This window comes from Pelophylax lessonae (genome assembly GCF_965119305.1).
Source record: "Pelophylax lessonae genome assembly, chromosome: 7".
Taxonomy (NCBI): Eukaryota; Metazoa; Chordata; class Amphibia; order Anura; family Ranidae; genus Pelophylax; species Pelophylax lessonae.
In genome coordinates this window covers 202,045,646-202,059,749 of record NC_138774.1, presented here as the reverse complement: position 1 = coordinate 202,059,749, position 14,104 = coordinate 202,045,646, and the positions used below count along the sequence as shown (strand labels likewise).

Genomic DNA, 14,104 nt, shown 5'->3' with positions numbered 1-14,104 from the left:
GGCTCGGGGGAGCTGGCATTGAAATGTTTTTTACCTTAATGCAGGGAACCTTTGTAACTGTGACGAGACCCTTGCTCGCCCTGTCCGCTCTCCCGACACTCCTCTGTTTCTAGTCAGTCAGCTTGCAGATCGCATCGTCTTATGGTTCGGTCAACCAAGGATCCGGGATCCGAACTACAGCTATGTGCCATTCGGGATCCATTAGAACAAACACCAAGCAGGCTGTATGTAAGTTCAAGCAGGAAGACAATTTATTGGAAGAACACAGCACACTTTATACAGAAAGTGGAATATCCATGCAAATGAGGGCTTGAAATGAGTCAACAGGAATTGGTCAGATAGCTTTGACCAATGCAAATGAGGGCTTGAAATGAGTCAACAGGGATTGTTCAGATAACTTTGACCAATGCAAGGAGACAGAAGCCCCAGGGGGCAATCAATGTACACAATAGTCAGACACAGAACAATGGTTGTCTAACGAGCCCTGAATACACATTACTCTGTGTCAATACCTCCCTTAGCAGACAACAGGTGCGGTCATTAGTATTAGCCCACCTGACAATAGTTGAATGGGGAGCCACCCCAGACAGTCCGGCTCCTCAGAACTTCCTGGGATGACCATATTAGGAGAGGGCTTCCTGCTCAGAAACCTCATGGCAAAGGGAACAATTGACCTTGCTGACAAAAATGACGCAATTCAACCCCTCACCCATCTGTCCTTAAATTCCAGTGATGGTGAACACCATCACAGTAACCACTTTAATTGATGATAAAGAATAAAAAAGGTGTTCCTTTAGTTCTGTCATTTTTATTAGGCTTTCAAGTGAACATTATACAGAAGGCAGATGTACTATAGGTGTAATATAAAGCTAAATATAACACATTCATTGCACTGTGCTAGACATAAATCACCAAAGATAATTTATGAGGAGTACTATCAACCCTGGTCTTTTTCTGCAGGTGAGCTATGCTGCAACTCTCCCAAATTTGAGCAACAAACAAGAGTTTCCATCCTTCTTGAGGACAATAGTCAGTGTTGACAGTCAACCACGGGCCCTCATTGACCTGTGTCATATATTTGGGTGGACTTGGATAGGTATACTTATTTCTTCAACAGACTATGGTATGCAAGGCGGGATCACCCTTAAAAAAGAGGCTGCCAAGAATGAGGTTTGTATCTCCTTTTATGAAACCATTGCCTTGGATTCCAGCACAAAAAGGATGCCAAAGATTATAGAGAATGTTCGAAAGTCAACGGCCTCAGCAGTATTTTTGTATGTCTCTCCTCCAGAGGCCAATGCCATATTTGTCGAGGTTCTCCTTCAAAACGTTACTGGAAAAGTGTGGGTTGGCATCGAAGCCTGGTTCACGTCCCCTGTGTTTTTGCAGACTGATTTTTGGAACATACTGAACAACACTATCGGGATTGCAAAAAGCAGAAAGATTCTACCACATTTTTCAGAATTTCTCCAAAACCTTAATCCATCTGTTTATCCTAGAATGTTGTCTATCCGACAGTTCTGGGAGAGGACTTTTAACTGCAAATGGCCCACGGATAACAGCAGTTTATCTAGTTCAGGCTCCAGCACAGGAGCTTGTACTGGCTTTGAGAAGATAGTAACTGATGACATCACAGAAATCAATGACCCAACCTCCCAGGTCGTGTACATGGCCCACAGTGCTCTCTATGTGATTGCACATGCTCTCCAAACGTTGCTATCCTGTAAGCCTGGAGAAGGTCCTTTCAGTGGAAAATCTTGTGCTGACAAACAAGATATCCAGCCTTGGCAGGTAACGGAAACCAAAACTAAACCCCAACTCAGGCCTTAACTGTAAGCATAGTTAGACTGTGAATTGTTAATGCTAAGGGTGGAAAGGTGACTGGAGAGCATAGGTGTGCGCAGCCATTTGCATTTTGCACCCCAAAACTCAAACATATACTGTATTCATGTATGTACATGTGTTTATATACTGGCAGTGTCAGTAGAGCAGTGGATGGTATCACAAGGGGCAAGGATTGGTGTCAGTAGGATATTTTTTACAATTTTATTTTTTTAATTTATTTTGTTACTTTTTTTTTTTTTTTTTTGTAGAAAATTAGACTTTTTGTATTTGGTGAAATATTAACAGGGGAAATATGTGCCACACAGGGTGATTAGGGTGTGCCCAGGCACACCTGGCACACCCTGTGCGCATGCCTATGCTGGAGAGTCATTATTGTGAGTATAGCCTGAGTATTGTTTTCTACGACTGTCCTGTAGCAATGTAGTCAGAGCAGGGATTCTGTGCCAGTATAGTTGTCAAACTACTGACTATTTGCAAAAAGAAAAGCCAGAATGTAAGTTCCTGGGATGATCTGGACCTAGAATTCTTTACTGTAAAACATATCGAGACATGAAAATAATACTTTTTTTTATCCTGCTAGCTCTTGCATTACATGAAGAGAGTTAATTTTGTTAACACTGCAGGAGAGGAGGTGTCATTTGATGCTAAAGGAGATATCTACGGGTACTTGGACATCTTGAACTGGAAACTGATTGGAAACAAAGGTCACTATATACAAGTTGGAACCTACAATGAGTACATTAGCAGTGACTCAAAACTTTTCATTAACACCACTGCCATCCAGTGGCCGGGTGGACTAGGAAAGGTAAATATCTTTATTGTGAGAGCATCTTATAATTTGGAACATAATATTACATTACAGCGGGGACCGGAGTGGCTGTGTTTTGGGCGGCTGTGGGCTGTCTACCCCCCGCGTGCTCGGAGCGCCGTCACAGCAGGAGACCTGACCAGCCATCCCAGAGGGAGAGTGTGGCTGCAAGCTTGTATATTCCCTCCTGCCCACTGCTCACTCTGTTTCCTCCCCCTTCCCTTCTCTTAGACACAAGGGACCAATCAGGGAGGATGATAAATGGATTATGGGACATATAGTCCCGAAGACAGGCGGCCCATTGGACTTTACAAGGGGGGGGGGGCAAACTCAACATCCTTCTTAGCAGAGTACAGACACTGCATTCATTCCCCTTTCTAGTGTAAGAGGATGCTTGTTTGGAGCTTCCACCTTTAGCCGGTTTGTCCCTACAAACCACTACCTAACGAAACATCCTAGATTATTACTGTCTCAATTTGCTTGATTAAACCTTCTCTTAAAACAAAGGGCCCCAATATTTGCTAGCAGAAGACACTAGTACTCTTCACACCAGGACCTGTAATGTTACTGGACCTTGCTTACTGTACCTGTTTAACCCATTTCTTTTTTTGTGTGTTGTTTACCTCTCAATGGTGTTTTTGGCCCAGAAGGAGCTAAGAAGTTGAGAAACCTTCTCCCCTCCCTCTCAGTACCGTGCTATTGGTGTAAAGATTACTGTCTTTTCTATACTTACAGTAGCTAAATATTGAAGGTTGTCATTTCTACTGTATTGATGCTCTGCAGCAATGTTAAACAGTGCTGTAAGTCTCCACATGTTTTAAACCATGATAATATATTCAGCTTGTTTATCACTACCAGGTATGTGACTTTTTGGTGACAATCCACAGCCAGGAGATATATATATATATATATATATACCTAACTAAAAAACTGAAGATATAAAAACAATTTAGTTGTTGTTGGTCTTCAATATAATAAATAACAAAACACTACAGTCACATTAAGAATCTCTGATCTTCAAAGTAAAATTTTTCTCTCTTAAAGTGGAGTTCCACCCTAATTTTATACTTACCTCCATCTTCTCGCTCCGGGTCACCTGAAAAACAAATGGATAATCGCAATTTTTTTTTTTTTTTACTTACCTTGTAGAGAAAATATACTTACCTTACTTCCTTCTTCCTCCCCTCGGCGGCCGCGGCCCGTCGTCACTTCCTGGCTTTTGCAATGATTCCTGGGAGCTGAACGTCATCGCTCCCAGGAATCATTGCGCCTGCACCGGCCCGACGTCAGTTCCGGCTTGCGCGCGTCATTCCCTTCTAAACAGCTTCTGGGCATGCCCAGAAGCTGTGGAGGGATGACGCGCACGCACCGGAAGTGACGTCGGGGCCGGTGCAGTGCATCGTGGGACCAAAGAAGAAGGAAGAGGATCGCGCTGGCTTCAAGCTGCCCACACCTGAGATGGCAGCGCTGGAGAATACTTTTTCAAGGTAAGTATTTCTCCTAAAAGGTAAGTGCAACCCGGGACAGATCAGAGGCTATCCATTGTGGAATGTACTAGCCCTGACTGTCCCGGGGGTATTTTTTTTTTTTAAAAATGTGCACTGGGTGGAACTCCGCTTTAATCAACATGCATTTCTTCGGTTACTTCCTGGTTTCCAGGCCTTTGCAAATGATGTCATACATCCCAGGAGTCTTCAGGAAAGGAAGAGAGGTTTTCTCAGATAAATACACCCTCCTGTCTGCATGCCTGAGCTAAGGGGAGGTGGATGGCCAGGAAGTAAATGATACAGAAACCATCTGCTCTTGCTCAAGAAGGCCACAGAAATGCTAGGGGTGTATCTCAAAGTGATTTCTCAGCAAAATAAAGCATGGAAACATGGATTGATGGAGGAGTTTGCTTTGAATAATAACCATAAAATAAATGGCATTTTTGGCTTGTGGTGTTCAGATGAAGTGTAGTACCACCTTACATTTCAGCTATGTCACACAGTTTTGGGAGTTGTAATTATTTTATTATTTTCATATAAAGTTTTCCTATAATTCAACAAATTGAAGTGCTACTCCCAGAGAATGAACTGGGTGAGTCTATAATAGTATGTTAAGGAGGAGCTCCAGTCCCCCCCCCCCCCCAAAATAAATAAATAAAGTTAGCAGCTACAAATACTGTAGCTGCTGACTTTTATTATAAGAACACTTACCTATCCAGAGATCCAGCAATGTCGGCACCTAAGCCAATTCTTCAATCGGTTTAGGGTGCAGGCACCAGCATGTACAGAGGGAAGGATTACTGTAGCTGCACATCCTTGTAGTCCAGTGATGGCTGGTGCTCCATCAGTGTGGGGGGCGGCAGGCAGTAGACCAGAGGAAGACCCCCCTAATCACTCCAGGGCAGACGGGCCCCCCCCACATACCAGTTTACTTATCTTGCTCCGCAGGACTGACAGGCAGCGGTGGCTTCCCCCTCAGTCCCGATGTTCCCTCTCGGCGGCTGTCTCCTCCCTCCCTGGCCAATAGAATGCTTTCTCCTTTCGGCCAATCGGGAAACAGGTCTCAAGTCCCGTTTCTTGATTGGCCGAGAGGAGAATCAGTGTGGCAATAGCGAATATTCATTCGCTATTGTCACACAACTGGGTGGGCTCAGGGCGTAGTGCTCTCCACCCCGAACCCACCCTTTTTTGAAGCCTATTAGAGCCTCTGGCTCTAATCACGTGCTTCAACAAAAAAAGAAATCCCCCATTGGAATCCACGCGATGCCCCTGCACCCCTAATGGATGGGCCGCCACTGTTGTATTTCCTGGGACCGATGTAAGAGTGACAACATCAGCCTGGACTCCAGCCAGGCCAAGCCCCAATGCATTTTGCTCCACCCATTGGAGCTTAGTTACGGGGATCACGCACAGATGTGTGGCTACAGGGATCCTTCCCCTTGTATAAGCCATAGCAGCTGGGACAAGCTCCATCCCGCACCAGCATTCCCAGTGGGGGTTGCTTAAGGATCCATATACACCGCACTTTACATTGGGTCGCTGCAGGTTTTGGCATCTTAGGTAATGCCAACTGTCAGTGAAGCCTTGCCAGTTTCCTACTGCGCATGTGCGAGTCACACTGCCCTTTGTGATTGGTCCTGCAGTCTTCTGGGACCTGTGTGTGTCCCAGAATGCTGCGGGGGGAAGGAGAAGGGGCTTTTGAGTGGAGCCCCCATTTACCAATCCCTACCCTCACATAAATTTCATACTACAGTAAATTGGCCTTTATGTGGTAAGAAAAAGCCTAAAGTTAGACAGCAGCACTGTAAGCCTGGAGTTGAAGGTAGTGTTAAAAGTATTAGCAGATTTAGATACACTATAGTTGTTTTTCTTTTTGGGATTAAAGTTTTGCATGAATACATATAAACTGAACAATACAATCACCCCTGCCAGTGTTAAGTGGTTTGTCTCATCCATGTAAACTGATACATTCTGCTGGACAGCTTGAGCTTCTGAAAAACAAAAGAATTGCTGGCTGGATCACCAGATGAAAATAGAAGAAAGAAAGCCTAAAAAAGGAAACCAATGCAGCCATCACATCTAAGAATTGGTAAACTGCAATATAATAAATGTTTGCTTTTAGGTTTAATACTGCTATATGTTTTAATATTTTCAGATAGTCCACTATGAAATAAACAATATGTTCACTTGAGGTTCTTTTGATTCAAGACTCGAATCAAACGAGTTTACAGTGAAATTCAAGTACTTTAGTAGCACTGAAGTATTGTCACTGCCCCAAAACTAGAAATGAATAGATCACAGTTGTAATTGATTTGTTGCTGCAGAGCTTGGCTGAATCCATTTTGTTCATCTCCTGGATCTTATCCAGACTTCAGGAGGAACATAGTGTTACAGAGATTGTATTGTAAGATCACTTTAAGTCTTTAGTAAGATCTAAATCCAGTCATTGGTCTGCTACCCATTTTATTTTATTCCCTCATGTTGTCTTTTATGCAACCCCAAAGGTGCCACGCTCTGTCTGCAGTGATGACTGTCCTCCTGGCTACAGGAAGGCACCACAGAGAGGACAACCTGTCTGCTGCTTTGACTGCGTGCTATGTCCAGAAGGCATGATTTCCAATGAGACAAGTAAGTTACAGAGATGAGAATTAATGTCATTTAAGCTGAGTTAAAAGGAAACGACTAATTACACATATATAAACTGTCTTATCTGCCAAAAGATGTATAATACTTTCCAGCTACTTTTCTGATTCCTACATTCTTTGTTAGAGTTACTGCGTATCGAAACCCAAAAACAAAAATAATGCAGAAATAAAAAAAAATATATATATATATATATATATATATATATATATATATATATATATATATATATATAGTCAGGTCCATAAATATTGGGACATCGACACAATTCTAATCTTTTTGGCTCTATACACCACCACAATGGATTTGAAATTAAACAAACAAGATGCCCTTAAGGCTCCGTTCACATGTGGGCGTTTTTGGGGCGTTTTTCTGCTCTAGGATCAGCTCTCAAAACGCCCAACAAGACAAATCCTATTCATTTCAATGGCCCCTGTTCACATCTGAGCGTTTTGACGCTGTATACAAAACGCCCAACGCTCAAAAAAGTACATGAGCTTCTTTTTGGGCAGATTACAGGCGTTTTCCATTGATCTCTATTCAATCTAAAAACGCCTGCACAAAAATCGCGGTAAAAATCGCGGTAAAATCGCGGTAAAAAACGCCGCAAAAATCGCGGTAAAAAACGCGCGAAAAACGCTACGCTCAGGTGTGAATGTAGCCTTAACTGCAGACTTTCAGCTTTAATTTGAGGGTATTTACATCCAAATCAGGTGAACGGTGTAGGAATAACAACAGTTTGTATATGTGCCTCCCACTTTTTAAGGGACCAAAAGTAATGGGACAGATTAACAATCATAAATCAAACTTTCACTTTTTAATACTTGGTTGCAAATCCTTTGCAGTCAATTACAGCCTGAAGTCTGGAACGCATAGACATCACCAGACGCTGGGTTTTATCCCTGGTGATGCTCTGCCAGGCCTCTACTGCAACTGTCTTCAGTTCCTGCTTGTTCTTGGGGCATTTTCCATTCAGTTTTGTCTTCAGCAAGTGAAATGCATGTTCAATCGGATTCAGGTCAGGTGATTGACTTGGCCATTGCATAACATTCCACTTCTTTCCCTTAGAAAACTCTTTGGTTGCTTTCGCAGTATGCTTCGGGTCATTGTCCATCTGCACTGTGAAGCGCCGTCCAATGAGTTCTGAAGCATTTGGCTGAATATGAGCAGATAATATTGTCCGAAACACTTCAGAATTCATCCTGCTTCTTTTGTCAGCAGTCACATCATCAATAAATACAAGAGAACCAGTTCCATTGGCAGCCATACATGCCCACTCCATGACACTACCACCACCATGCTTCACTGATGAGGTGGTATGCTTTGAATCATGAGGAGTTCCTTTCCTTCTCCATACTCTTATCTTCCCATCACTCTGGTACAAGTTGATCTTGGTCTCATCTGTCCATAGGATGTTGTTCCAGAACTGTGAAGGCTTTTTTAGATGTTGTTTGGCAAACTCTAATCTGGCCTTCCTGTTTTTGAGGCTCACCAATGGTTTACATCTTGTGGTGAACCCTCTGCATTCGCTCTGGTGAAGTCTTCTTTTGATTGTTGACTTTGACACACATACACCTACCTCCTGGAGAGTGTTATTGATCTGGCCAACTGTTGTGAAGGGTGTTTTCTTCAACAGGGAAAGAATTTGTCGGTCATCCACCACAATTGTTTTCCGTGGTCTCCCGGGTCTTTTGGTGTTGCTGAGCTCACCGATGCATTATTTCTTTTTAAGGATGTTCCAAACAGTTGATTTGGCCACACCTAATGTTTTTGCTATCTCTCTGATGGGTTTGTTTTGTTTTTTCAGCCTAATGATGGCTTGCTTCACTGATAGTGACAGCTCTTTGGATCTCATATTGAGAGTTGACAGCAACAGATTCCAAATGCAAATAGCACACTTGAAATGAACTCTGGACCTTTTATCTGCTCCTTGTAAATGAGATAATGAGGGAATAAACACACACCTGGTCATGGAATAGCTGGGCAGCCAATTGTCCCATTACTTTTGGTCCCTTAAAAAGTGGGAGGCACATATACAAACTGTTGTAATTCCTACACCGTTCACCTGATTTGGATGTAAATACCCTCAAATTAAAGCTGAAAGTCTGCAGTTAAAGCACATCTTGTTTGTTTCATTTCAAATCCATTGTGGTGGTGTATAGAGCCAAAAAGATTAGAATTGTGTCGATGTCCCAATATTTATGGACCTGACTGTATATATATACACACACACAGTATATATTCCGGTTTACAAGTTCTGATTGGGCAATGAAGAGGCAGCAACACTGATTGCTCCTCCTTCTCCCAGTTTGAGTACGGCTGAGCAGAGAAAGAAAGGGTGCTAATATGAAGCTATAGATCTTATTAGATAAGAAACAAAATATGGTTGGTAGTACCCTGCGAGGCACCTCCATCCCCATTGTACATACAAATGCAGAGTTTTGCCCATTGGGACTTTAGATGAAACTCCACATAGCCAGTAATAAAAACAATACAGGTTTATTGAGTATATGCCAGCAACAGAACTGGGAAAAGGTGTCATAATGCCAAAAAGTTGGCCCAAATATACAAATTCATTACATGGTTACAGACAGTAATCAAATAGTCTATGGTAAATGTATCATAGCATCTATGGTGGCCCAATGCGTCTCGTGAGTTCAGTCTCACTCTTCAGGGGTTCAAGCATAGACAAAATCTCTAAAGTAAAATGGTTAAAAAATGTAACATAGTAATGAACATGGAAGATTAGATCAGGTAGAATGGAATGTGGGAATCAGACTAACGGATCTAGGTCTTTATAATAGCCCCCTGTCATCCCCTGTACAGTAATTGTATTCATTTGTGCCTAGTGTTCAGATTTAATTCAACGAGAAGTATGGCTTTTCAAAAAAAAAAAAAAAATTATACTTATCTAGGTGGATGCAGCATCGATCCAATGCTGCATCTGTCCCTTGTCACCTCTAGACTGAGAACTGAGCGATCAAAGACCCCTGAAAGCTCAGTTCATGGTCTTCAATGAGCAGAGAACAGGTGACTGTCAGTCACTGGAGTGCTGGGCTCTGCAGCGGGCAGCTGGCTCAGGTTTTTGGCAGCACACTGAGAGGCTGAGCTAGATGTCGGTCAGTCATCTGGGGATTTACCAACAATAAAGTCAGGATCCCTCCAGAGCCTGGACCGCCTCAGTGATGTCAGCCCACAGTGGACTTTAGCCACCTGAATACAGGTCACAGGAGTGCAGAACAAAGTGCACTATTGTGACCCACAGGAGAAATAGGAACAAAAGAGCTTTGACTCTACATTTCCCTTTAAAGTCAGAATTAATGTTTTTCTCTTATATAAATTAATACTTGTAAAGGAATGGAGAACCTGATGAGTTAATTACTCTAAACGTGAAAAAACCTTATAATTTGGTATGCCTATTCTTGCGACTTGTAACATCTAAAGATAGATTTAACCTGTGATTTAGGTGACCTGTAACACCACCCTGTGATTCCAAAATTTCGGTAAGTGGGAAGTTAAGGGTAAGATTTGGGAGTATGCGAAGAAGGGGACCCAGAGGAGAGAACCAGATAGAGTTGGTGAGAAAAAAAAGGGAAGATATGAGCATGGGGTGGAAAAAGGGGAAGATGGGGCAATAGAACTAGGAAGAAGAGTCCGTATCTCCAGAGCCCCCCCTGTAACTCCCCACCTCTCCCCACAGAGCTGTCAGAGTTGAAAAATAGTGTATTTCATGTACAGGTTAGTGGTGTATTCAACCCCCAAAGAGTAGTTTAAGCGTATGGGTACCATAGGTAAATATGCTGAAAATTTAATTTCGACAGGTTAACTGTTTTGGTCTGGTGAAATAAACTTAAAGGGCGTATGCTTTTAGGTTACAAAAGGAAGGTGGGGCAAGAAAAGGAATAAGAAGGGTCAGACTCTCCAAAGCACCCCCTGTAAACCTCCCCCCCCCCCCCCCAGAGCTGCCAGGGCTGGAAAAACAGTAGATTTCACGAACAGGTTAGTGGTATATCCAGCCCCCCAAGAGAAGTTTACTTATACTGGAACCATATGTAAATATGATGGAACTTACATTTCGACAGGTTAACTGTTTAGACCTGGTGACAAAAATTTAAGGGGCACATGTTTATAGTTCTATTTATATAAAAACAGGACAATGTAGTTGCTGTGTTGTCAGCTATGAGGGTACAGATGTTTTATCCTTCTCTACCTCCGTCAGTACTATTCAATCAGAAAATAATATAAAGACCAATTTCAGGCAAAATATATGGTTACAGAAGGATTACAACTTGTATTAGTTTAAATGCTTAATGTCCCTGACCACGTTGAGGAAAGTTTCCCTAACACGTAAAGAAAAAAAAACAACAATAAAAGCACTTTGAGGGGAATTTGGTGTCACAGGGACAGAAAGGCATGGACAGCAGGTACTTAGTCTATTTCTTTCTTGACAATATTTCACTTTGAACTATTCACAAACCTTTTACAGATACAACTTGAAATAAGGATTTTGTAACAAATTGTTTCTACGAATGAGGTGCTCAGTAGTCATCTTGGTTGGAATAATCATTAATTAAAATTTTTTACAGATTCCGTTAACTGTCAAGCATGTCCAGAAGACCAGTGGCCGAACAGCAGAAGAAACAAATGTGTTGCTAAAGTCATTGAGTTTCTCTCTTATGAGGAACCACTTGGTCTAGTGATGGCTTCATTCTCAATTTTGTTCTTTGTCATCGCTGTGATGGTGCTTTGCATATTTCTTATTTTCCGGGATACAGCCATGGTAAAAGCCAACAATAGGAACCTCAGCTACCTTCTCCTTTTGTCTCTAAAGTTTTGCTTTCTTTGCTCATTGATGTTCATTGGCTACCCCACCAGACTGACTTGTACTGTCAGACAATCTCTTTTTGGAATCACATTCTCATTTTGTGTTTCCTGCATCTTGGCAAAAACCATCATAGTTGTCATTGCCTTTAAAGCCACCAAACCAGGGAGCAATCTGAGGGTGTGGGTTGGTTTCAAGACAGCCATCCTTGTTGTTACTATCTCCATCTCCTTCCAGATGGTCATTATCTTGGTATGGATGGCAAAATCCCCACCTTTTCTGGAACATAATCACCAAGTCTTGGTTGGTACCATACTTGTAGAATGTAATGAAGGTTCAGTAGTTATGTTTTACTGCACAATAGGGTACTTGGGTGTCTTGGCTGCCATAAGTTTTGTGGTTGCTTTCTTAGCCAGGAACTTACCAGATAGCTTTAATGAAGCAAAATACATTACTTTCAGCATGTTGACCTTCCTAAGTGTTTGGTCAACTTTTATTCCAGCTTATCTTAGCACAAAGGGTAAATATATTGTTGCAGTTGAAATTTTTGCCATTCTTTTGTCAAGTCTTGGACTTTTGTGTTGTATATTTGCTCCAAAATGTTATATAATCCTTTTAAAACCTTCGATGAATACAAGAGGGTATTTAATGTCTAAAAACAATTAAAATGTGGACACGCTTTGACACTAGAACTGCTCATCTTTTTGTTTCATATTTTTAGCATTTCCAGTTTCTATGGTTTCTTTAACATTTTGCACTCCTGTATGAAAAATAATAAACTATCAATGTTATTCTTAGTAAACCAAATATATTGTATAATAATTTTTATTAAGTTTTCAAAAACAAGGGTAACATTCACCAACAAATCAAACATGTCAAATTCAAGTGAACATAAAACGTATCATAAATAACATCAGCAACAATGGTCAGTGGAACAGCATAGGTAGATGAGGCATGCATGGCAAAATGGGAATATAGAACATGTGCCAGGTGATCAACTCGAGGAGCAATAACTGTCCACAACACTGATAGCACCCAGAAAGTCCAGGACACCAGGCACCCTGTTCAGGCTGCCGCCCGGGCGCTCCAGACGCCCACCCCCCACCCGGCCTCAAACATTTCAAGGCCATGGGGCAAGAGGGCGTACGACGCCACATAGGCCGCTAAGAATTATGGCCTCCTTGTAGTTGAATCACAAAAATAACCAAAAGGACAAGAGGAGGAGAGACAAAGAAAAAGTAACGGGGAAACAGCAAAGAAAAGAAGCAGGAGTAGGAAGAAGTAAGGACAGTCCAAGAGTGGGCAAATTGACTAAGCTGTATAGGCTGAAGGGGATATTGTATACTTTCATTTCCTTACTTGCATCAGGTACAGTGCCTTGAAAAAGTATTCATACCTCTTGAAATTTTCCACATTTTGTCATGTTACAACCAGTGGTGTGATTCAAAAATTTTAGTAACCAGTTCTGACTTTCCCAGCACAGTGACAAGCGTGCCTCCTTTTAATGCAGAATGACCAGCGTGCCCCCTTTCAATGCACAGTGACCAGCGTGCCCCCCTTTCAATGCACAGTGACCAGCATGCCCCCTCTCAATGCACAGTGACCAGCGTGCCCCCTTTCAATGCAGAGAGACCAGCGTGCCCGATTTCAATGCACAGTGACCACAGCATTGCCCCCAATGATTGCAGAGTGCCACAGCATTGCCCTCAATCATTGCAGAGTGCCACAGCATTGCCCCCAATGATTGCAGAGTGCCCACAGCATTGCCCCCAATGAGTGCAGAGTGCCCACAGCATTGCCCCCAATGATTGCAGAGTGCCCACAGCATTGCCCCCAATGATTGCAGAGTGCCCACAGCATTGCCCCAATGATTGAAGTGCCCACAGCATTGCCCCCAATGATCATTGCAGAGTGCCACAGCATTGCCCCCAATGATCATTGCAGAGTGCCCACAGCATTGCCCCCAATGATCATTGCAGAGTGCCCACAGCATTGCCCCCAATGATTGCAGAGTGCCCACAGCATTGCCCCAATGATTGCAGAGTGCCCACAGCATTGCCCCCAATCAATGCAGAGTGCCCACAGCATTGCCCCCAATAATTGCAGAGTGCCCACAGCATTGCCCCCAATAATTGCAGAGTGCCACAGCATTGCCCCCAATGATCATTGCAGAGTGCCCACAGCATTGCCCCCAATGATTGCAGAGTGCCCACAGCATTGCCCCCAATGATTGCAGCGTGCCCACAGCATTGCCCCCAATCAATGCAGAGTGCCCACAGCATTGCCCCCAATAATTGCAGAGTGCCCACAGCATTGCCCCCAATAATTGCAGAGTGCCCACAGCATTTTCCCCAATGATTACAGAGTGCCCACAGCATTGCCCCCAATGATTGCAGAGTGCCACAGCATTGTCCCCAATAATTGCAGAGTGCCCACAGCATGCCCCAATAATTGCAGAGTGCCACAGCATTGCCCCCAATAATTGCAGAGTGCCCACAG

The 14,104-nt window shown here is 42.9% G+C and overlaps 1 protein-coding gene across 1 annotated transcript in view; it reads left to right on the top strand.

Moving 5' to 3' along the window:
• LOC309559833 (extracellular calcium-sensing receptor-like) overlaps positions 1 to 12,271 on the top strand; it is a gene marked incomplete at both ends in the record, with an annotated part of 31,341 nt that extends 19,070 nt beyond the window's left edge. The window contains 4 exons of the mRNA XM_082263266.1: positions 961 to 1,791; positions 2,426 to 2,650; positions 6,645 to 6,768; positions 11,370 to 12,271. Of these exons, the coding sequence (XP_082119392.1) occupies positions 961 to 1,791; positions 2,426 to 2,650; positions 6,645 to 6,768; positions 11,370 to 12,271 (2,082 nt within the window). The remainder of the gene's footprint in view (positions 1 to 960; positions 1,792 to 2,425; positions 2,651 to 6,644; positions 6,769 to 11,369) is intronic.
• Positions 12,272 to 14,104: the final 1,833 nt, after the last annotated feature.